The sequence below is a fragment of the Chiloscyllium plagiosum genome, chromosome 5 (assembly GCF_004010195.1).
Source record: "Chiloscyllium plagiosum isolate BGI_BamShark_2017 chromosome 5, ASM401019v2, whole genome shotgun sequence".
Classification (NCBI taxonomy): Eukaryota; Metazoa; Chordata; class Chondrichthyes; order Orectolobiformes; family Hemiscylliidae; genus Chiloscyllium; species Chiloscyllium plagiosum.
The window spans coordinates 89861585-89887593 of NC_057714.1; the positions used below are offsets into that span (position 1 = coordinate 89861585).

Here is a 26009-nt window from a genome sequence, read left to right on the forward strand (position 1 = left end):
TTCTGTCATTTCAACATGATCCATTATGTCGCTGATGGTCAGAAAAGAAACAGTTCTTCCTGGTTGATGGTGTTAAAAGCTTTCACTTTAATTTTTGGTCAATAAAAGTCATAATTAACACTGCCAGAATCTGAAACTTCATCTGCTTCTGCCTGTAAAATTCTGCTTTGAATCCTGGCCTTTGCTGTCAAATCTGGCCTACATTACAAGGCTTTTTGTCAATTTTCCCCTGGGACACTAGACGGAAAACAGCAGGACAAAGCAAGGAAAGCAGGCAGTTACTGTGCTGCTGTAATGAACGTTGACTGTTGTTGTAAACATCAGTGCAATAACAACAACTTGCCCTCATATAGCACCTTAAAGGCAGTAAAATGCTCCAAGGTGTTATGCTGTGGCTATGTCGCAGGAGGTGATATTTTGTAGATGATGTAGTAAACTGAGGCTCTCACTGCAAATTCTGATAGATCCAAAAGATTTCATTGTAGGTTAACATTTTTCTCTCAATGAATATCAGCAAAAAAGAGTAATTGGTCATTCATCTCATGCTCAGCTTATGGAAGCTTACTACTTGCTAATTAATTGCAATGCTTTCCTACTAGACAACAATACTGGATTCTGTCTTTAAAAATTAATTTGTTAGCTCTGGATTACTTTGTATTGCCCTCGGGATATGGCAAGATATTATATAGTTGCCAGTTCACTCTTTCAGTTCCGTACACACCAAACACCTATTACCTAGCACGGGCTTCCCCTCCCAAATACATGGTGACAGACATATGGTAAGCCTCATCACATTAGTCCCCGACAGTACTCCCTGCAACCCAATATCTAGCATTGGTCTTGCATCAACAAACATAAACAGAAAAGCCCAGTAATAAAAACTCTCTCTCTTGTATATGCTTCCCAAGCAATCTGGAAACCCAACATCATGTATTAAGATATCCACCTAGTTTCCTAAGGAGGGGTTAAGATTGATGCTAATATTGAAGACTTTCTAGACTTCGCTGCCTCTCTGCACCTCCGACTTCCTTTCAGATCCTCCTAATAAGCAGCCTTTGGGCTACATTTTTACCCACTTCTCTAATTTTGCCTTCACTGGTTCATTGACATGTAGAGAATAAGATTGGGGTAGGCTATTCGGCCCTTCAGGCCTGCACTATCATTCAATGTGATCATGGCTGATCATCCAACTCAGTGCCCTTTTCCTGCTTTCTTCCCTTTGGTCCCATTAGGCCAAAGAACTATATCTAGCTCCTTCTTGCAAACTTTCAAAGTTTTAACCTCAACACCTTTCTGTAGTTGACGTGATAATTCAATGGTTCAAGCTTCTCTCATTCATTCAATGCATGGCACGGTGGCACAGTGGTTAGCACTGCTACCTCACAGCGCCAGGGACCCGGGTTCGATTCCAGCCTCGGTTGACTGTCTGTGTGGAGTTTGCACGTTCTCCCCATGTCTGCGTGGGTTTCCTCCGGGTGCTCCAAAGATGGGCAGGTTAGGTGAATTGGCCAGGCTAAATTGCCTGTAGTGTTGGGTGCATTAGTCAGAGGGAAATGGGTCTGGGTGGGTTGCTCTTTGGTGGGTCGGTGTGGACTGGTTGGGCCGAAGGGCCTATTTCCACACTGTAGGGAATCTAATCTAATGACTCAATCAAACAACCTGCACACATTCATTCAATGAAACCTCGACTGATTACACTCCTGTATTTGGGCATTTTACTACAGTAGATCGTGCTAAATAAAAAGATTGTTTCTGAACAGCATTGCATTTTCTTTTACCTTGGCGTCTATATTTCTGATAAGACACAGTTTAGTTTGGTCTGAAAAGAACGCTGTATGTACATTTCTGAGAATGCATATTACAATGGCACAATTTTCATGCAATTTTACTCAGTATGTCAATACAGTGAACATCAGATTTAAAGTCCACCCAAACAAATTATGTTAGGAAAGCAATTCTTACTTACTTTCAGATAAATTCCTCTGGACAATGGAATAGTTTGCAGAAAAGCCATCTCTGGCGATTGCAGTATCTGTGTGCAGCGTTAAAGACAGAATTCCAGTACGTGAACGAATATGACCAGGAACATAAGGTCCACAGAAACGTCCTATATGAAGACCAACTGAAAGGGAGAAAGAAAACATTAGATATACCTGTGTTCACATTCTGGATTATACTTGTGACCTTTGATTGCAGCAATTTGACATTCAGTAGCAACTTTCATTTGCACAGTTAACAATCTTTCCTGAATAAGTTCATTGCCGAGAGAAATAAAAAGCAGCTTCCACACAAAAAAAAGCCATTCAGCCCAACAGGTGCATGTCAGCATTTATATTCCACAAATGCCTCCTCTCACGCTCTGCATCTAACTCCATCAACACATCCTGCCCTCCTTTCTCCGTCATGCACTTATAGAGTCATAGAGATGTACAGCACGGAAACAGACCCTTCGGTCCAACCCGTCCATGCTGACCAGATATCTAGCTTCACCTGAAATATTCCTATGTTCCTCCAGTCTGGTGGTGTTTTTGCTGACATGTTAATCCAGGCAATATTTTGGGGAGCCAGGTTCAAATCTCACCAGGGCAGATGAATTCAATAAAAATCTGGAATTATGTGCGTGATGATGACCATTGCCGATTGTCAGAAAAACCCGTCTAGTACAGTCAGTTCTGCTATAACGCGGTACTTCCATTTTCGTGTAATCCCGAGTTATAAGAAAATCGTGTAATAGCAGTACCATTTAAACTAATTAGGCTAGAATTACGTTATAACCAATATACGCTTTTAAAGTTTGCGCTTTGGAAACTGTCTCCAATTGGTCAATCGTGTTATAGTGAATTTGTGTTAACAAAATGCATGTTATAGCAGAACGACCTGTACACTAATGCCCTTTAGGGAAGGAAACTGGTCTGGCCAACATGTGATTTCAGACCTCACACTACCCTCTGGGCAACTAGGGATGGGTAATAAATATTGGCCCAGCCAACAATGTCCTCATCCTGTGAATGAATTTTAAAAAACACTACTTCTCCTTATGGTAGTTTGTGCTATACTCAACACACTCTCTGGGAGTAAAGTAATTTCTCCTGAGTACCTGACTGGATATCTTCATTATTATCTTTATGACCTTTTATTCTGTTCTCCAGCACATACACATTTTCTCTGTGTATACCCTACCGAATTATTTTATAACTATAAATAACTCTACCAAAATCACCTTTCAGTCTTCTTGAGGAGAAAAGCATTTAGTTAAATCTTTCTTAATTCTTTCTTAATGCAGAACAATATTCTTCTATGGTACTGTGTTTTCATCATCATCCAGGATGAATAGTTGATGTGTCCAAAGTAATTTTAAATGGGCGGGGTTGGGTGGATGTTAATGTCAGAGCCAATATTTTTAAACCGGGAAAAAATGAGTGAAAGCACAGACTCATTAACACAGCAGCACAGATGAAAAGAGTAAGTGGGATACGGGAAGAAATATTTGCGAAAAGGTACTAGGCTTGTTGTTTAAAATATTCAAGTTTATTGGTGGTAAGATAGACCAAGAAAAGGAAGGGGTTGCGTAGTTTTGAAATTTTGCAAAATAATGTTTGACAAAGGACAATGATGCATTGTAGAACTGGAATCTGCTCCAGGCTTCTTATATTTTGGTACTTTTAATAGAAGCTTCCCTAAAGTTGTGATGGCAGAGTGGGAGAAGTCAACACCATTTTCTCTTCACACTGTGACTGAAGTAGTGCATCAATGGCACTGCTGGGGGTGAATTTAAGTTCATGTTCACTCAGTCAACAACATTCCCGGTCGTTAGTGTGGACTGACTCAGTTGAGGTAAGAGACATCCTCACAAGTGGAAGAAACAAAATCTGGGGCTCCTTTAATATACACATAAGGAGGCAGTTCAGAGCGATGCTGACAGAAGACTGAGAGCAGATCACCTCCACCAGCCCAACCTCCTGGGGCAGGAAATACTGCACAAACCAGAGGAACAGCACAGCAAGGGAAACAACAATGGTGGAAGGAAGAAAATAATTAACAACATAAGGGGGGGAAGTAAATCACCAAATACCTTATAAATAACCATTTATTTCCAGAACTCCTCCCAAAAGTACAAAGACATCAACAATATGGCAGGAAATAGAAATGAGAAAACTTAAAAGCATTACACTTATAAGGCTGGCACATAACCCCTGGTGCAATGTTTTTCTAGATAATGTTTTTTCATAATTTGATTGTCCATTTATGGATACAAAAATGACTAAATGACTCTTGTTTAGTCTGCTGTGGAGAAAGTAACTAAAAGGCTTATGGCCTTTGAGATGATTCTTCCTGACCTGCAGGATTATTAAGTGTAATGCTCACTGGAAAGGACAGCATCAGTACACAGAGTGCGGGTAATTCTTAAGGCCCAAGAGAAGCTATGTCACATCAGAACTGCCTGCTGAAGACTGCCAAGAAAAGCTCTAAAGAACAAAGCTCCCTTGGAGATTCAAGGCTGTAGAAAAAACAAACACCGATAGTTCTGGTCACGTACTGTTCTGCTTGGAAAGCATTGCCTGAAAGTTTATTAAAATATCTCACAGTCTCTTTGAATGCTAATCCTCCCAGTTTTTTTTTAAACGCAAAAAGATTTAGATTAAAGATTGTTGGGTAACACTTGATTTCAGGGTAAGTCACTGTAATTTCTTGTTTGGGTAAATCCGGTATGTTTTTTTTTTCGCTTACTTAAGGCATGTTGAATTACTGAGGAAATGCTCAACAGTGATGGGGAATGGTAATGTGCGAGATTGTGCACACTTTGTGCCTTAAATCAGCTGGGTGCATTTGACGCAATATTAAATGCCACAGCAGAAACAGTGAAGCACAGAAATTGCTGTTTGCAAAACCAGCACACAAACACATTACATGTTCCATGTGACATTCCTTTGTCCAGGATTTTAATAGTCATTAACCCCATTGATTTTCAAAGGCTCCACAAGCTCAACTATCAAATCAGCATGACGTCTAACAAGGCTGATGGTGTGGTATCAACCATCACCATCTCGCAAAGTCAACATTTGCCCCTTAATACTTAACTAGCTTCTACAGTTATCAACGCAGTTGGTCAACTTGATTATTTCAATATTATTTTCTTTGAATACTGAGCAGTTTCTCTTTTCTGTGTGAACAACTAAAACAGGGCACACAACAGCATGTTTGTAATGAATGCTATCTTGTTTTCAGTGGAGGAGCCAAAATTACATTAAGACTAATGTGACATAAAGATTCCAAACAGAGCGATCCCCCAGCCTGTGAATAGCAGTACTCCTGTAAACAACACCAGGAAATCACTGTTAGGAGAACTGCTAGACTAACCAGTAACCAGCTACTGCTGGCATCATTATACATTTGAGGTTACGACAGCAGTCTGTGGGGAAATCCTACACCACTACTAGCAGAATATAAGTCACAACTATTTGGTTTTATTACACTCTTGGGCTCCATCTGACAAGATTTCTTCAGGCAATACATAGCATTGATTGTCTGCAACTTTTATTGAAAGACTGCGCGCTGAGCTCAAGATTATTACCATAATCATCAAATTTGTTTCCATATTAAAATAACCCAGCTTATCTTGCTTTTCTGAGGTTCTGCTGATTTTGATGATTCTTATTATCAGCTTATTCGCATCACTTAGCAACTTGATCCCATATATTTCTTTTTAATTTCTCCTCAATCATTATGCGCTCATAACAAATAACGATTTGGAGATGCCGGTGTTGGATTGGGATGTACAAAGTTAAATATCACACAACATCAGGTTAAAGTCCAACAGATTTATTTGGAAGCACTAGTTTTTGGAGCACTGCTCCTTCATTAGGTGGTTGTGGAGTATAAGATCATAAGACACAAAATTTATAGTAAATGTTTACAGCATGATGTAACTGAAATTATATATTGAAAAAGACCTGGATTGTTTGTTAAGTCTCTCACCTTTAGAATGACCATGTTGGTTTCCATTCTTTCATATGTAACTCACAGAACTTTTGGGAAGTTACATTCTCAAGTGATAGTGTCACACAATTGATGACATGTCAGCCCAGATAATGCATTTAAGGTGTGAGGTACTCTGTGTGAGACTGTCTGTGCCACAATGGTCAGACTGATTCTAATCTAAAATGCTGATTTGCAGAATCTTATATGGATTCATGCAATAAAATGTAATTCAGCAAGTACAAATTCACCCCACAAACATATATATGTGTGTGTGTGTGTGTGTGTGTGTGTAGGTTGTCATGAGTGACTGTAAGACAGTGTGAGCATGTGCGTGAGTGTGAGTATAAAGGGGTATAATTCTGTGAGAGATGCGTGTATACATATGAGTGTGGGTGTGTATGTGTGAGCGTATGAGACAGAGCTTGTGTATCAGACAGGGTCTGCATGAGTGCATGGGTCTGTAGGAGTGTGTGTGTGTGTGTGTCAGAGTGTGTGTGTATAGGAGTGTCTGTGTGTAGGAGTGTCTGTGTCTGTGCATCTGTGTGTGTGTTTGTGTGACTGTGTGTGTGTGTGTGTGTATAGTGCAACGGGGTCACCTGTTGTGTGACATGAACCCAAGGTCCCAGTTGAGGCCACCCCCATTGGTACCAAACTTGGCTATAAAGCATGCAATTATACTCAAATAATGTAACCCAGCCCTGCTCCAGCATTATAAGGGAAGCTGCAAGTGCTTAATCCTGTGGTGACTGCTAATGAAATCTGTTCATTGCTGCTCTCAATATGAAAGGGTCCAATCATTGTTTCACATAACCTGGTGTTGTGTGATTTTTAACTTTGTACACCCCAGTCCAACACTGGTGTCTCCAAATCATGACTACCATTGACATCACTAACTGCTGACTTAAAATGGAGAGGATCTCAAGAAGATTGCACATATTGACACAGATATCAAGTTTCTACAGAAATGCAAGCTTCAATATGTAATTTCAGTTACGTTACACTGTAAAAAGTTGCTATGAATTCTGTGTCTTACAATCTTATTCTCTACAATCACCTGATGAAGGAGCAGTGCTCCGAAAGCTAGTGCTTCCAAATAAACCTGTTGGACTATAACCTGGCGTTGTGTGATTTTTAACTTTGTACTCCCCAGTCTAACACCGGCAGCTCCAAATCAAGAGTCCTTATGACTTTTAAAAAGTGCCTTTCACATAAATAAAATATCCCACCTATTTAACTGAGTGGTGGAAAGAAACAGAAGCCAGGAATTGGTACAGAACCAACGTGGGAAAGTCTTAAGAAGTGACTGAGAGATGAGTGAAATATTGAGGTTCTGGTTTGGTGGCTGCCCCTTTTGTAATTCTAGTTGATATGCAGCACGTATTTAATTGCTCACTAAAGGTACAAGGAGAAAGTGAGGACTACAGATGCTGGAGATCAGAGCTGAAAAATGTGTTGCTGGAAAAGCGCAGCAGGTCAGGCAGCATCCAAGGAGCAGGAGAATCGATGTTTCGGGCATAAGCCCTTCTTCAGGAATCACAGAAAAATTACCATCCAGGTTCAATGGGAAGGCAAATGGACTGTTGGCCTTTATTTCAAAGGGAATGAAATATAAAGCATAGGGAGATTTTACTAAAATTATTTAAGGTGCTAGACAGACCACAGCTGAAGCAGTTTTGGGCTCCTTCATTCCTGAAGAAGGGCTTATGCCTGAAACGTCGATTCTCCTGCTCCTTGGATGCTGCCTGACTTGCTGCGCTTTTCCACTAAAGGTACAATCCTTTCTTGACATGATGGGTGGAATTTCTCGGGTGGGATTGGGAGGCCTAATGGAGCCACAGAGGAATGGAGCACCATTGTCTAACCAATGCCCTCTGATTTAGTCAGGGATGGAGAAGATTGAGATGGTTTCCTGCCAAGATGCCAACTGGGATCCTTAGATGGCCAACTAAGGGTCTGAGTCCATTGCTGCAGCTATCCCAGCAGGAATGAGGAACACCATGTCACCCAATAAAGTGAACAGAAGTTGGCTACTCATCAAGAATGTTCCGTCATTCAATGAGACTATGGCTGATCTGATTATCAACTCCACCTTCCTGCTTTATCCCTTAACTCTTATTTCCCTTATTGCTTAAGCGTGCCTCCGCCTTAAATATACTTAATGAACCAGCCTCAATAGCCCTCAACAGTAAAAAAAATCCACAGATTCACCACCTAAAGAAGACTAAAGAAATTCTGAGAAAACTGAGAGCATACATTCCCCCTTGTCTCTGTCTTAAATGTGTGACTCCTCAATCAGAGGTTATGCCCTCTGGGTCGAGGCTCTCCCAACAAGGGTAAACAACCTCTCTGCGTCGACCCTGTCAAGATCGCTAAGAATCTTGTATATTTCGATCAGGTCACCTCTCATTTTACTACATTTCAATGAGTACAGGCTCATCCTACTCAACCTCCCTTATAAAGCAGTCCCTCATTACCGAGGAACAGCCTCATGAACCTTCTCTGGACTACCTCAAATATCTGGATACCTTCCCCTTAGATAAGGAGTCCAAAACTGTGCACGGTATTTCAGCTGTGGTCTGACTAGTACCTTAAATAATTTTAGTAAAACCTCCCTATGCTTTATATTTCATTCCCTTTGAAATAGCTCTCAGCTCATGTGTCTCAGGCACTCCTCAGGGGTTCCTCGGGGGGTTCTATAAACCAGTCCCAAGAACAATAAATCAGGAATCCACTATAAAAGATGTGGGCCAACATTCCATTTGCCTTCCAATTTAACATGGATGGTAGTTTTTCTGTGATTCATGAATGAGTACTTCAAATCTCTCTAGTCTGTAGCTTTCTATAGTCTATCTCTATTTAAATACTATTCAGCTCCTCTATTCTTCCTGCCAAAGTACATAACCTCACATTTTCTCACAAAATAGTCCAACTGCCCTCTCAGTTAACCTGTCCATATTTCACTGCAGACTCTTTGTGTTATGCCTTTCCTACTGTTTATATGTCATCTGCAAACTGGATCATAGTACATTCATATTCTTCATTTGAGTAATTCATTTATACTGTCAATAATTCTGGTCCAGGCACTGATCCAAAGATGACAGATACCCTGTAGGCTCAGAGGGGTTCTCCATCCTAATTGGGCACCCTGTGGCTCAGGGAGGGTCTCTGTTATGGTAAGGGCTGTCCCCTTGAAAAGACTCTCTCCTGACCTCAACACAACACCAAGTGCCTGCCTTCATGCTCAGTGAAAAATCAAAAGAACTGGGGATACTGTAAATCAGAAACAAAAATAACAATTGCGGGAAAAGCTCAGCAAGTCTGCCAACAGCTGGGAAGAGTTAATGTTTCGGGTCCAGTGAGCCTTCCTCAGAATCACTAACTCTGATTTCTCTTTCCAGGTGCCTGCCTGTTCCCGGCAAGCTCCCACACCCCATGCTGCGATTACCTCCGTTGTTGTTAGTCCAGATTGACTGCAGCAACTGCTACGCCCAGCGATGCTGCTGGGCCTGAGAAACTACTAGTCCACTGTCTGGCTGGCACCCCTTGGAGATGGTGCTTTTACCTTTTAGGAGACTGAAGCCCAGTGGCCCTGAAGTTGCAATTGCAATTCCATAGAGGACTCCCAGAAATGGTTAGCTCCACTCAAAGCCTCATCATCACCTGACTTTCCAGGTGGTAAGTAGAAACCAGTGCCATGTCCAATAAGTTCAGCACTTTATTGATCCGTTTACCTTTACAGAGTCCATTGTAACAAACTACTGAGAAAGTCTAACACCCAAAGTGCATACATGGACTCATTTGCTCAGTTTGTAGTTGACTGACAGTTCATGTATTAATAGTTGGTGATAGATAATTCCAGGAAGTACAGTTTTCAGGGATATTAAATGAGTCTGATTTTGAATAAATGGGCTGTGATGCTTGTTATCTGTGGTAATCTGTGAAGTTTACATGCTAATAGTAGTTACCTAGGCAGGGCATCAGACAAAGCCTGGGACCTATGGAACCAAACATAGCCTGAATCACTGCCTTCAGGGGAGTTGGATAGAAAAAAGGAGGTGGGCAAATGTTCACCCTCGGCTACAGTGGCCTTACTGCAGATTATGCTTCTTGTCTTATGCTCCTCCTATTGCCAGTGCATAATGCAGGTCTGTTTTTAATTCCTATATGTGTTGAATAATATGCCCTGTTTTATCAAGTTAAGAGTTTGTAATTAGGAGTGACAGCCCTAGCCCACTGTCAGACAGTGCATGGTGTCAATCCAAGACACCACTGTAGCTCTCAGCTCATGTGTCTCAGGCACTCCTCAGGGGTTCCTCGGGGGGTTCTATAAACCAGTTCCAAGAACAATAAATCAGGAATCCACTATAAAAGATGTGGGCTTGAAAGTATTACCGAGGAAGCTATCCCCTGCAATAAGTGTCAACACAATTAGACCTATGTAATGATGTAAACCCCAGAGAGTGTTCTGTACCAGAAGTGGCCCATAAAAGATGCATCTATGTTTTTATTATCCAGGAAGCTGCATTCTGGAAAAGGAGAATAGAGAAAGAAGAAGCAACAAGAGGATTTATTCCAATTCCCTTTACACTGGCATGACGGACAGCTGCATAAATCCACTCTTTAATTGTCAATATGAACTCACTGATCCTGCAACCATTGTGATCGAAGATGGCACTAGGAACATAGCAGTCTGGATCTTCCAACTACCAATTTATCCAGATACCCGTGTGGTTGCAAATTCTAAGGAAAAGGTTGCTACAATGGGAACCTAGAGTCAAGTGTAGGGCATCCAACTGCTCCAGCTTATTCCATCGCTCTATTCAATTGTGCTCAAACAGCACCCCATCTGCATTTACCTGTAGGTTCTGTAACTCTGAGTTCATTTGCCTCTGAAGCTGTGATGGAGATGCCTGTCCCAAGGGTCCAGAGAAAATTTGTAAAAACAAGATGTTTTCAAATGAACAAAGAAGAAAGATGACGTTTTGTTGTTTATCAGGTGAAAGGAAGGGTTTCTGCTCAGATGTATTTGATACTCCAGTTGGTGCTACAACATGTTTGGGGCCATTGGAGATTGATATTTGCCTTCCATACATAAAGAATCTGATGGCCTAAAAGATCATCTCATGGTAACATAGAAAATAGCAATAGGAGTATTGGGCCTGCTCTGCTGTTCAATATGATCATCAGAACTTGGAGATGCTAGTGTTGGACTGGGGTGTGCAAAGTTAAAAATCACACAATACCAGGTTATAGTTAACAGCTTTGTTTGGAAGCACGAGCTTTCGGAGTGCTGCCCCTTCATCAGGTAGTTCTGACCTGATGAAGGACCACCTGATGAAGGAGCAGTGCTCCAAAAACTAGTGCTTCCAAATAAACCTGTTGGACTATAACCTGGTGTTGTGTGTTTTTAACAATATGATCATGAATGATTATCGAACAGTACCTTGTTCCAACTTTTGCCCCATACACTTTGATCCCTTTCACCCCAAGAACTATAGAAAGTCGATCTCCTTCTTGAAAAATTCAATGTTTTGCCCTCAAAGGCTTTCTGTGGCAGAGAATTCCGTGGGCTCACCACCCTCTGGGTGAACAAATTTCTCCTTATCTCAGTCTTAAATGACCTAGCCCCTAGTGGGCGGCACGGTGGCACAGTGGTTAGCACTGCTGCCTCACAGCGCCTGAGACCTGGGTTCAATTACCGCCTCAGGTGACTGACTGTGTGGAGTTTGCACGTTCTCCCCGTGTCTGCGTGGGTTTCCTCCAGGTGCTCCGGTTTCCCCCCACAGTCCAAAGATGTGCAGGTCAGGTGAAGTGGCCATGCTAAATTGCCCGTAGTGTTAGGTAAGGGGTAAATGTAGGGGCATGGGTCGGTGTGGACTTGTTGGGCCGAAGGGCCTGTTTCCACGCTGTAATGTAATCTAATCTATCTTTATGTAGTGACCCCTGGTTCTGCACTCCTGTGGGGAATTCCTGGGATATTCCAAGAACAACACCAGATATCACTCCTTTATCCCCACACTGTTTTTATTCACTCATGAGATGTGGGCATCTCGGGCAAGGGCAACATTTATTGCCCATCCTTTACTGCTCAAATGGCAGTTAAGAGTCAACGACTTGGCTGCAGGCCTAGAATCATGTGTAAGCTAGACTGGTTAATGATGAGAGATTTCCTTCCCTAAAGGACATTAGTGAACCAGATGGGATTTTCTGATTCACTTTATTCCAAATTCTTTATTGACTTCAATTTCCACTACCTGCATTGGTGGGATTTGATCCCTGATCCCCAGAAGGTTAGCTGAATTTCTGGATTAATAGTCTAGTAAATAATACCACTAGGCCATTGCCTTCCCCACAAGGGATTTCATGAAGGAAATTGCGCAGTTCTAAGTTCTGCTCCAAATTCCCGATTTCCTAGCTCTTACCTCTTTTCTAGCTCTTATTGAACCCACCCCAAGAACTTCAATTCCATTGGTATCTGCCATCTAAAATTTAATTTGTCTTTAGAGGCTAGCTGTGGATCAGAAAATGTTTACTTCTGGGTTATATTTCATACAGGAAACATTTCTAAGGCAGTACAATACAAACTGTCATGTGATTCTCCTGTTAACTGTTAATATAATGGAAGTCAGTTGGCATTCAGAATATTTTGCTTGGTATTTCATATTCTACAATTACCTGTTCGAGCAGAAGACTAATCTAATCCCTGGCAATTTGAGAGATGTAGAATTCATTGCTTATTTGCCCATATTTTTAAATAAGGCAACGTGCAAATGCCAATTGTAACATATGTTTTCGATGAGGCATTTTCCTCTTGATTTGAGTCTGATGTGAATTTTCATCCAGAAATTACTGCTAATAGTTATTTTTATAATAGCTCTTTTGCAATTACTTTTTTCACATGGCTCCCATCTTACCCAATCTGAAACAGATTTCCTACAAAGACTTCTTTTTGAACCTTGTCAAACTTTTGGGTTTTTTGACCATGGTTCTCATGCTGCAGGGAAAACAAAAACTATGTTCTCATGAAAACACACAGTCTGGAACATGGGTGGAAAGAGCAATAATACCAGGAATGTTTCTGAGTGAGGAAAGGGCATCAGCGTTTCAGGTATTGGTAACAGGACAATGTCTTGTGAAGGAGAAGATTATCGGTCTAATTAGGCCTTGATTCTATATATAACATCCTTCTGGAAACATACAAGGAAGATTTATGATGATGATTCCAGAGCCAAGAAATAATAACTGTCAGGAAAAACAAGGACTTTTCAGGATGTGAGGTGACCTCATCAAGCTCTTTAAGATGAAGAGGGCTTTTATAAGGCCAGCTTAATAAAAAGTTCATATGTGTGGACGAATTTGAAGTTAACTTTTCAGAAATTCAGGAGAAATCCCTTTAGCAACACAAGTAACTGGCACAGACACTGATCTGGGTAAGTTGATCATTGGGCATATGACCAAACACTTGGTCAAAGGGTTTGGTTTTAAAAATTGAGTTAAAGGAGCAACGTGAGCTTGAGAGGGAGAGACTGGAGTCCAGGGTTTAGCAGCCAGGCAGCCGAAGGTACAAATACATTTGGAAATGCTCAAGAGGCCTAAACAAGAGCACCACAGATGCCTCAAAGGGTTGTAGGGCCGGAGGAACTTACAGAGACAGGAAAGGATGTAGCCAGAGGGATTTGACGCCAAGAGTCAGGAAGAGACGCTTGACTGGGAATCAGTGTTGGTCAGTCAGCACAGCGCAGAACAGAATTGGATCTGAGAGAGCCAATAAAATGTGGAGCTGGAAAAATACAGCAGGTCAGATAGCATTGGAGGAGCAGGAAAGTCGATGTTTTGGGTCAGGATGAAGAGTCCTGACCTGAAACGTTGATGTTCCTGCTCCCTTGATGCTGTCTGACCTGCAGCCCCACAACCCTTTGAGATATGTGTTTTTCCAGCTCCATGTTTTATCAACTTGGACTTCCAGCATCTGCAGTCCTTACTATCTCAGAATCTGAGAGAGTGTTTGGAATGTGTTATTTGCTCCCATGTGGAGTGATTGGGGAAAACAGTATGGGTACAGTTAAGGGGAAGCTACATTCATGATGGAGAGGAGAATAGGTGGGTGTGCTGATAAAGTGAGATGAAGGAGGCACATATGGAACTGGAATAGACTAGTTGGGCTTGTTTCTATATTCTAAGTTTGATGTATGTATTCAAAAAAAAATGATTGATGCAATATGGGATCAAGTATTTCTCCACAATCGGGAATGATAAATGTGAAGCTTGGATCTCAAGTTGCCTCCCTACTCTGGAGCTGTGTATGGCTTTTCCTGGCCACGTGGGAAGTTACTCACATTTGGAAACCATTTGGGTCTCTGCCAGCTCTGTACCAAAAACCGAGTATTCCCTTCCCAGTACCCGCCAAATTGACCCTGAACCATTGAGATACAATGCTCGCCCGTTCTTTGCCCTGACTATGGAGGGGATTTCCTGATCTCACTGCTGATGAAACTGGAGCTGGCAGTAGCATTGAATTAGGCAGCATGATGGTGTATCTGAACCCATCTTCACCATAGTCCTTTAATTGGACAAAGAACAACTACTTAAGGCTCCTTTCGTAGCGCCACTCACATATAACAGGTCAAACTGTACAGGGTTGCTTGTTGTCACCTTGTGTGCGTGTGCCTGGAGGCTGGGGTGTAAATGGATATCAGAAAATGGGGGGGATACATATACAGAGCCATACTACCTGCCCTTACTGCTGCCCCTCCTGTCACATGACTTCCCTGTGGCCATGGGCTGCTCCCATCCTGGGGCTCCAGTGCCTGTCCTTTCCAGCAGCAACCACTGTCTCCCCAGTGGCGCTGCTGAGCAAAGAAAACTGCATCCTCTAATTGGTAGGTGAGACTTCTGCCCGTGGTGTCTTGATTCGAGGAATAAGCCCACTGTGGCCTCACGTCAACAAAATTTCACCCATCGCCTTCTTTTCCTTCCTATTTTGCCTTCTCCTGCATCCATGAAGAAACAACCCCCTCAGTAAATGCAATGAGACCTTTCATCATTTTCTCATGTTCCATTTCTTCGATTCGCCTCTCCTGCCTGATCTCTTTATATCCTTTCCCTTCTCTCCACTTTTCTCCCAGTACCATCTCACCCTTGCCCAAATGTTAGATTATCCCCACTTGGCCCAAATGTTAGATTTGGTCTTAGCTCCTGTGAGAAATGCCAATATCTATTGAACAGAGATACTTTAAAATTTAATTTGTGAATTAAAAGCTTCATTGAACAACTCGTGCTTGATGTATATATACTTAAATCATTAAAGATGCCAGTATAGGTAGAGACAGCTTTTAATGAAGCACAGTATTCTATGCTTCATTAATAGGGGAATAGAGTATGAGAGAAGGAAGGTTATGTTGAAGTTATATAGGCCACAGGTTAGTCGCCTTCTGGAGTACTGCATACAGTTCTGAGTGCCATTCTTTAGAAACGATATGGATGCATTGCAGAGATTGATTTCAAAAACATCACCTCTGAGAACAGTGTGGAGAAATTAGGATGATTTCTTTTACCTCAGACAGGAGAAGGTTAATGGCTGATTGTTTCGACAGAGTACTTAGGGAGAAACTGTTCCTGCTTGTAAAAGGATCAAGAACCAGGCGGCAGAGATTTAAAGTGATTTGCGAAAAAAAAGCAACTGCAACGTGAGAAGCAACCTTTTCACCCAGTGACGGATTCAAGTTGGAATGCACTGTCTGGAAATGAGGTTGAGGCAGGGTGAATTGAGGCATTCAAGATAACATTGGATGATTATTCAAATAAAAACGGTGTGCAGGGATACAGGAAGAAGGCAGAGGATTGGCTGTAAGTCAAACTCTTAGAGAGCCAAAACAAACAGAATGGGCCAAATGGCCTGCTTCTGCACTATGCCAATTCTGTAATTCTGTAAGCCCCTGCAGTACTTTTTAGTCCTGTGTGTTGCAGGCAAGGAGAAACAGAAATAAAAAACATGGGAAAGATTTCAGAGATGAGGGAAACAGAGAGCACTTTCTGTGATTATATATCCACTTGTGGCAATGAAGTCCTATATCTGTTCAATTTTGCCTATCAAGATGGTTTTAAGTCATGTTGTTTTTGAAGCCAATTTTCATGAACTTGTGTTAATTTTTAGTAATCCATTCATATCCTGCAGAAGCTTAAACTGAGAATAGATAACCTTCACAGCTTTTAGTTCTGTATTAAGTTTCTTCCATTCCTTCTAACTGGGGATGGAGAACATGCCGTTTGCTATCAAATTCAACAGCAGATGTAAATAGGATTGTAAGATTTTTGTTACAAATGAAAGAAAAATAAGTACACACCAACCTAACACAATTATACAGAAAGAGGATGAAGCTTAATATCTAGTCTGATTAATGACATCCTCAGCATTCAAGAACAAAATTGTGATTTTTATTCACAAGGAGGATGAGCCCAAGCAATCTAATTCTTGTTAGTGGTTCGAACATTAGCTCTTTGCATCATTACAGCAGTAGCTACATTGCAATCAGGATGAAACTCCATCATTACATTTGGATCGAACAGGCTGCGGCTTCATCAAGATTGCAGATTGGGTATGGATTGGGAACGCTACCTGTATTTCTGCATGGTTTTCACTCTAATGCTACACATTAACTCAGAAGAAAAATCCTGAAGCTTTTGGGTTTGAAGTGAAGTTGGATGTTTGTCCAAGCTTTCCAGTTCAGCTTCGTGACCTGCACAAGTACAACTGGGAGCCCCACTGTGCCTCTCTCTCTCTCTCTCTCTCAGAAGAAAAGCAAAATTTAAGACTCATCCATTATCATAATTGATAGTTGAAAACTTCTGGAAGTGGTGAGGGACTGGGCAGCAAGGTGCCCCTCAGAGGTTGGAAGATCTTCGGCTTGCCCCTCTGATTCCAGAGCCCACTTACCTCCCCTAAATGGGAGAGGCTATCCATCTCCATGCTCAGGGTTCAACCCCACATTAGAAATAGAGACTTTAATCAGTTTCCCACCACAGGCCACCAAAGATCCTCAGATAGCATCTTCCAAACCCCCAACCGCTTCCATCTAGAAGGACAAGGGCAGCAGAAACATGGGAACACCATCACCCTCAAGTTCCTCCCCAAGCCATTCACCAACCTAACTTGGAAATATATCACTGTTCCTTCACTGTCACTGGGTCAAAAACTCTGGAATTCCCCCCTGAACAGCAGTATGGGTCTACTTCCAGCACATGGAGAATATGTGATTCAAGAATATGTCTCATGACCTTCTCCAGGGCAAGTAGGGATGGGTAATAAAGTATGCGACACCCATGTTTCACGAGTGAATGAAAAAAAAGAGCAGTACCCAAAACAGAGCAGAACAGCCTACTATTTTCTACCTCTGTAAGGTAAATACAACGCAAATTGTCCAACCTTGAAATACCTGAAACAATTACAATATTTCCATTAAGGAAAATGGGGATAATTTTAATTTGCAGGAATAATGGAAGGCAAACAACCTGGGAAGGGAGGTGCTACTTAGACACTCTGCTGATGCATCTTCCCCAATTATGTGATTCTGTTTAGTATATATATCCACACATGTTTGACACTCAGTTAACGAAGTAACAATGAGATTCTGAGGAAGAAAAATAAAAGAATTCACTGCAGTTTTTGCAATGCAATATTAAAATTTTACTTGTGGAATTATCAAATGAACCTGTCCCAGCCAAATGCAAGAAAAACTAAGTTCCAAAGAAGAACATGAACGAGAAAGCAGAACAAGGAGGAGGGATCTATTTTATCTCCTCAATCAGCTCTCATATCACAAGAAAAAAACAGTAATTATTAATGACTGGAAAGTGTAATTACAATGAAGAAATGATTGCTGATGAGCTACAGAATCTAGCCTCTGGTTCTTTGTATGTCTGTAATAATAAAGGCTTCTCTACTGTACATTTGGCTAATCTTCAAGTCTGTTGAAAAACCAGCACCATTTAACCTTGAAAGATTTGCATGGTACTTAACCTTGTTAGAACTTTTGAAGTCTCTTCATTCCAGTTACATGAATAGATTTTTAATGATTTTCTCTATTATTGCTGCGGAATACTCTGCGTTTACTATGCTCAAAGACAACATTCAAGGGGGAAACATGGTTAATATTACCTTCTGAAATACTGTTTTTTAAAATTTAACAGCCTGAGTAAAGTCCTTTAGCAGGACGTGAGGGGAATAATTCAAGCTCAAAGAATTTGTGGAACTAGACAACTTGAACCTAGAATTTCCTTCTCCGGTTCCTATTGTTGTAACATCACTGTACAATCAGTGAAAATATATTTGCACTTTTATTTGGAGTTCCTACTAATCCATTGTAATTACACATATAAAGCTGGAGAAACTGAAACATTGCCTGGAGGCCATCTGAAGCAAACAGATGTTTGGCATTATAACCAGTGTTGTCAAATAATATCAATAGGGTTCTTCTGATACAAATAGTTTCCCTACTTCTGAGCCAGGTGATCCAGGTTCAAATCCCATCTGCCCCAGAAGGTTTGTATGAACATTTCTGAACAGGTTGTTTAGAAAATATCTCTTAAGGTATCTAAGGTAGTAAATCCATCCTGAAATGAAGAATCAACACAACAGTTGAGAATCTGTGAACTTAGTCTTTAGTTACCTTCCTACTAGCTCCCTACAGCTAGTCTCAATTCTGAGGGCTTGATTTTAATCACATTTGAGATTGGATGAGCGAAAGGTCCTTTTATCAAGTCACAGGAGAGAGGACTCCTGGAGGGTCTAACTAGAGGGAATGGTATGGAGAGTGGGGCAAGGGAAACTACAGACTTCCTAGTGGCACTTTGGGGAACACTCCAGCTCCTCAGCAGAAAGCTTTCCATTACCGAAGAAGCGTTATCCTCCTTCCTGCTGGGCGGTGACACACTAGGGAAAATCGTGACTGTTTGTCCCACAATGAACTTTACTAATGTACTCCCTGGGTCCCACTGGCATCGCAACAACCCATATAGCACCGCTGCACAAGGTATTTGTTTGAATCTGGGGAATGTGCATCCACTGTCACAATCAGCAGTGTTTACTTTTATTCCTGCCAAACTTGGGGGTGGGTTTAAATTGCTTTCCTGTTTTATAAGTTAAATTCTGCAGTGTAGCTAAATGTCAAAGAAGGGAATGACATTGTCCCATTGTTCTTGTTAAATATGAGTCCTTCAAACCAAGGTTACTTAAAGCAAATGAATTGGCCTATTATTTGTCCCAATGTTCTGTTCACTGCATTATCCCTAACAAGCTGTATTTAACACTGATCAGCCCAAGTGCAAATCCTGTCAAGATTTCCTCGTAAATTCTTACTTTGGTCTGTCCATGGTCCCAGCTCTGACCAGCTGCTTGTGAATTTAATTACTTTGCACTGAGACTGTAGATACAAATCACTTTTATATCCTCAGAATAGAAAGAGATTCAACACAAACCTTTAGGGGCATCTCCCCTTCCTTTCCATTACCCAGTTATGAAGTTATGACTATGCCCTATCCTACAAATTCAGTACTGAACTTGGCTGTAGTCTCCCTATCAATAACTTATTGCAAAGACATTAAGGTACAGCAACGCCATATGCCTTCCCTCTAATAAATTCTAACTCACTTAGGACATGTCACCAATTCTTCCCTGCAGCTACCAAGAGCACTAACAGCTGTACCATCACTTTCATCTCACTCAATCCTTCCATTTCTCTCATTCTGGGGGAAGATGACTGCTTGCGTGAAGGACATGCAGTGTTTTTGATAAGTATGGGGATGATGCCACTGTAACACCATAGCATGGTGCCATACAGCAACATGCTCACTGACTGATCACGGCTCACAACCATGGCATAGACATTAGGAGCAGGAGTAGGCCATTTGTCCCCTCAAAACCGCTCCATCATTCATTATAACCATAGCAGACCATTGATCTCATACCCTAATTGAACCCTCACCCCATATTCCTTGATCCCTTCAGCCTCAAGAGCTACATCTTTCTCCTCCTTGAAAACACATCATGTGTTGGCCTCAAATACTTCCTGTGGTAGTGAATTCCACAGCCTCACCATTGTTTGGGTGAAGAAATTGCCCCTCAATCTTTCTTCCAATCTCAGTGTGACACGGTTTATCTCTCAGCTTTAAAATATTGTCCCTGGTTCTGGATTCCCCCGCCATTGGGAACATCGTTCCTGCATCTAATCTGTCTCGTCCTATTCAAAATGTATACATTTCTATGAGATTCCTTCTCACTCCGGTGAATACAATCCTCTCCAACTCAATCTCTCATAATACTCATTCCTACCATCCCTGGAGCTAAGGAGCCTTGTCTTTGTGTCTGCAATACACAGTGAGGCAGGACTGAAGTACGGTGAGTCTTTAAGATCTGATTGAAGGGCCAAAGCAAGAAAAAAGGGTCAGGTCAAAAGCAAGACAGCGATGCAGTGAGCATCCACACTGGTGCAAAGTGACTGAGCACTAAGAGAGCAAGTGAGCTGCCCTGAGATGCAGCCTGGTCCAATGCATCATCTTGGTACGTGTTGAGGCATGCAGTGTCCTTACAGTAGAGCTGCAATAACAGGCACCAGGGCAACCCAAGGGGCAACACACTGAAATGCAGGTCGATCGGAAATGAGCCACAATGTCGCTGACAGGGTGGTACATGTCGGATGCCAATGTCCATGAACATGCAATGCATGCGGTTGCTACCCATGCAATGCGCCCTGAGATGCTGATGACTCGGTGCCCAAGCTGTGGGTCCAGTGACTGGGGGTCGCCAGGCACCCGCTCAGATTTATACTTCAGGAACTCCTAGCATTTTGGTTCTATCCGGTGGGTGACAGAATGGGAGGCTGTATATTGATGAGGCGAGATTAATGACGGTGATCATGAGCAAAAATCCATGCTAATAGGCCTCTCACCGCTCACAAGAGAGAATCTCGCCTTGGTGCCCAGGAGGTGGCTGGAGAATGCGACGATTTGGTCTGGACATCGAGAAGGGCTTCGCTTGACATCTCAACCGATTTTCCCAAAGTTCTTTCCATAACCCACATCGTTCAGGACCTGGGAAGATTCCGCCCATAAAAACTACAATTGAACTAAGCAAATAGACTTAGAAAAACACCAAGCAATGATAATGGAATGTCAGCTTGGCACAGTGTCTGTATGTCTTGCTTTTAAGAAGGTTGTGATTTAAAACTTCATGCTCGGATTGAAGTGCAATTACTTTACTCACATTTGGAGAAGACTGAATTTATTAAGCTTAGTCAGCCCCACTTTAAGCAGGAAAGGTGAGTTTTAAGGAAGCGACAAAGATGCTTAATGCGGGTAGAGCAGTGGATGTTGTCTTCTTGGGCTTTACTAAAGCAATTGACCTGATCCCTCATGGTAGGCTGGTCCAGAAGATTAAGTCACATGGGATCCATGGTGAGATGCTAAAGGGTGGATAGAAAGTTGGCCTGGTCACAGAAGACAGAGGATTGTTATGGAGGAGTGCTGTTCTGACTGAAGATCTATAATCAGTGGTGTTACACAAGGATAAGGACTGTAACCTGTGTTGTAAGATATACAAATGACCGTAGGCAGTCAGATTAGTAAGTTCATAGGCAACACAAAAAATGGTGGAGTTGTGGATAGTGAGGAAGGCTATCAAAGGATACAACGGGATATAGATCAGTTGGAAAGACAGACAGAGAAATGGCCGATGGAGTTTAACCCGGAGTGTGAGATGCAGTGTTTTGTGAAATGCAAGAGGAAAGCATACAGTAAATATCAGAACCCTTAGGAGCACTGACATACAGAGGGATCTTGGGGTCCGAGTCCTCAGCTCCCTGAAAGTGACAACACAAGTGGGTCAGGTGGTAAAGAAGGCATACTGCATGTTTACCTTCATAGTTTGGGGCACTGAATATAAAGGTTGGCAAGTTATATTGCAGCTGTAGAAGACGTTGGTCAGGTCACATTTGGAGTATTGTGTACAGTTCTGGTCGCCACACTATAGAAAGGATGTGGGGGCTTTGGAGAGGGTGCAGAAGAGGTTTACCAGGATGTCACCTATATTGGAGTGTATTCGCAATAAAGAGAGCTCGAACAAATGTGAATTGCTTTCACTAGAGTACTGGAGGCTGAGGGGTGACCTGACCAAGTTTATAAAATTACAAGAGGCATGAATAGGGTGGACAAATGGAGTCTTTTTTCAAAATGGAAATGTAAAATCCTAGGGGCATAGGTTAAAGTGAAAGGGGGAAGTTTGAAGGAGACATGCGAGGCACATTTTTTTACTGAAGGCGGTAAATGGTTAGAGTATGCTGCCAGGGGAGATGGTACCAGAGACGATAGCAACACCTGAACCAGGTGGGAATAAAGGATACGGACCATGTGCAGACAGATGGGACTAGTTGAGCACATAACTATGTCATGGTAGGCCGAAGGGCCTCTTCATGTGCTGTACTGATCTGTGCATCTGTGTATCTATGTGCTTCAGTGTCACTATAAGCACCGTTGTTTTGATCAGACATTAAACCGAGGCTCCTGTTTCTTCAGGGAGGACTGAGATCAGGTCCCACAAAGTTTCAGGGTTGGTGGGGGGAGGGGTGGGGAGCTTTCAGTTGGATACAGTCAGGGGTCTAGGCCATGAGGTTGAGAGGGGGAGGGAAGGGGAGAGAGGTTTTATGCAGTTTAATCATTACCCAGGACTCCAAGACAACTTCTGGTTATCTAACATTTCCTGGGTAAATACTAAGTGTGAATGAATTAGAACCCTTTGAATTCTCTAACATTATGGAGCTTTATCAGAGGACTCCAGACACAGGGGAATTGCCCATTGGTATGTTCATTTTCCTGGGCTATTCCCATGGATTCAGTTGCATTGGAGTTTCTGCAGGGTCCCAACCCATTTAACTTCAGTCTGTGCAGCTCCAATGGTTACCTGACCATTGAAAAATGAGTCATTGTCTTCCTTTGCCATCCTTTCTTTACTTTCTTCATGCCTTTTATGCTGTATAATTCTTTTCGTCTTATGTCCAGCCTCCCTGCAAAGGAAGAATGCTGAGCCGGGAGAGAAATTCTTAGTGGAAAAGGATCAATTTATCTCACAGCATTTTCATAAGGATCCAGAGAATAAATGGTAGATACTGCAAAGCTGGTAGACACCTTTGATACAACTGGAGAAAATCCTCCTTTCAACCAGTAAACTAAAGCCAAACCTTCTCAAAATATTCTGGTACACAACATTTCAATTAATATCAATTCCTATTCCAAGATCCATGACCTGCTGGCAATTATTTCCCATTCTGTTCCTGTATTAATTTTTCCAGTACTCATTCTTTGGCCTCCAAAGTATGCACATCAGCTTTTTCAGTTGGCATAAAGCAACCATAAATTGAGTTTTAAATAAAATGGTCGCAAAATTAACCTTTACATACTTGCCAATGATGTGAAATCAGAACCGATGAGTGATTGGATAGCCAAGTTACAGAGACAAGTTTTACTCAGTTGCCTGCTGGACAGTTGCCTACATCCTCCATAGAAATGTTGCAGAGTTTAATAGTTGCTCACGTTATATGCCAAATGGCGATCATTTTAATAGGAGGAAGTGAATGGCTTGCTTTATTTATGCAACAATTGTTACTGAACTTTTCATTTTGTCCCAATTCCACATTCAATCCTGCTCAATGATTTCTTTTCTCTTCATTAAATTTCATTGATGTTTTGTGAGCTGTCACAACATTTGGAGCCTGTGTCACAATTCAGTTCCAACAGCTGCTTCCATTTCAATTCTTACTAAATTTACGTGACTTGGCCAAATCAGCCTATGCAAAATGGAGCAACTATTTACACTGGGATGATTTTTGGCAAGAACTAAAATAAGATTTATATTATCATCATTTTCAAATTTCTGGAAAATAATATGCATATCTGACAGCATCTTGTTACTTGACCATGGTGCATGGCGATATCATCTCCCTACATTTGTTCATTGCAAAGAATATCAAAGACAAAACGCTGTATGTGTTTATACTGCATGCACTTAAAAGGCATGTCAAAAATGCAATTGGTGCTTGAAAACAGAATCTGTCTTGGCGCTTTTGGCAAGGAACCTGCAAAAATAAAAATAAAAGGACCTCACATCCTTTTAAGTAAGGTCATCCAAGTAAAATTGCAAACAGTTTTATCAGAAATTAAGATACTGCCTTCACAAAAACAACTATACCTTCTCGCTTATCAGTGTTCAAAGAAAGGATTATTTTTATCCAGGCTGAGTGTTCTGCCACTCCAGTAGGTTTTCTCCATTATTAAAGCTGGATGGTGTAAAGGTACAGTTTTGCTGCATTGTGGAGTGTTCTCAGTAACATCTTGTGGTTGAATGTTGTCTCTGAACAGATCGTATATATTTTGAAGAATGAACAAAGATCAAAGGCAATTACAGCCCAGTAACAGGCCCTTCGGCCCTCCAAGCCTGAGCCTGACTTAAAGGCTGTTATAGAACGAGGCGTTAAACTGGACTACCAGAATTATTACAGTCACATTGTTCAAAACAGAGATTGCATTCGGAAACAATCAGGAAACACACTAAATGTGACCAGGCATGGATAAAAATAAGTTCACACACACCTTGTTTGATGATAACCACAATACACAATTATCATTAAACTTGAAACATTAATTCTTTCTCTACAGATCCTGACAGATTTTCTGAGTGTCGTAGAGTCATAGAATTACAGTATATAGGATGAAAACACACCATTTGGTCCAACCATAACATAAAACTAGAGTGCCTCAATACTTTCTGTTTTCATAATATACAATCGTTGATTGTTTATGTCCCCTCTGCCCACTCAGCTACAGATACAATGGGTTCATTCCATGTTGTAATATACTGCATTTGCTGAACGAAGAGACCTTGGAGTGCAGGTTCATAGCTCCATGAAAGTAGAGTCACAGGCAGATAGGATAGTGAAGAAGGCGTTTGGTATGCTTTTCTTTATTGGTCAGAGTATTGAGTACAGGAGTTGGGAGGTCATGTTGCAGCTGTACAGGACATTGGTTAGGCCACTGTTGGAATATTGCGTGCAATTCTGGTCTCCTTGCTATCGGAAAGATGTTGTGAAACTTGAAAGGGTTCAGAAAAGATTTACCAGGATGTTGCCAGAGTTAGAGGATCTGAGCTACAGGGAGAGGCTGAACAGGCTGGGGCTGTTTTCTCTGGAACGTCGGAGGCTGAGGGGTGACATTATAGAGGTTTACAAAATTATGAGGGGCATGGATAGGATAAATAGACAAAGTCTTTTCCCTGGGATGGGGGAGTCCAGAACTAGAGGGCATAGGTTTAGGGTGAGAGGGAGAAGATATAAAAGAGACCTAAAGGGCCATCTTTTCACGCAGAGGATGGTACGTGTATGGAATGAGCTGCCAGAGGTGATAGAGGCTGGTACAATTGCAACATTTAAGAAGCATTTGGATGGGTATATGAATAGGAAGGGTTTGGAGGGATATGGGCCGGGTGCTGGCAGGTGTGACTAGACTGGGTTGGGATATCTGGTCGGCGTGGACGAGTTGGACCGAAGGGTCTATTTCCATGCTGTACATCTCTAATGACTCTATGACTCTACAATTTGTACTTCCTTTTGAATGAATGACAATAAATATACTTCTTGAATACAGAAGCAACAATAGAATTCAGGCCAACAATGAACAAAATAATGAGATAAAAATTACTTTTTCAATCTTATGAAAGAAGAAAAACTGCAGTCTATTAAACCCACTGTAGAAGGTCCAGAGTTGAAGTTAGCAGCTGCCATCTCTTGCCAACTTTAAAACAGACCCACCCACAGCAAAAAATGGTACTGGTTTGACTTTACATTAATCAATGTCTGGTGGTTTTGTCCAAAACACTGATCAAATTATATCTGGGCCATTGACTGTGAGGTCAGGACAAGGTAGATGGATCTGGTGTTCCGCACCATGGCCAGAATCATGACTTGGGCTCAAGTCTGGTCAAGAAATGTGGA

The 26009-nt window shown here is 41.7% G+C and overlaps 1 protein-coding gene across 4 annotated transcripts in view; it reads right to left on the reverse strand.

The window, feature by feature from the left end:
• Positions 1-26009, reverse strand: part of nrp1a (neuropilin 1a) — a 184108-nt gene that overhangs the window by 79282 nt on the left and 78817 nt on the right. For all 4 annotated transcript variants that reach the window (XM_043690622.1, XM_043690621.1, XM_043690620.1 and 1 more), the window contains exon 5: positions 1967-2122. In XM_043690622.1, the coding sequence (XP_043546557.1) occupies positions 1967-2122 (156 nt within the window). The remainder of the gene's footprint in view (positions 1-1966; positions 2123-26009) is intronic.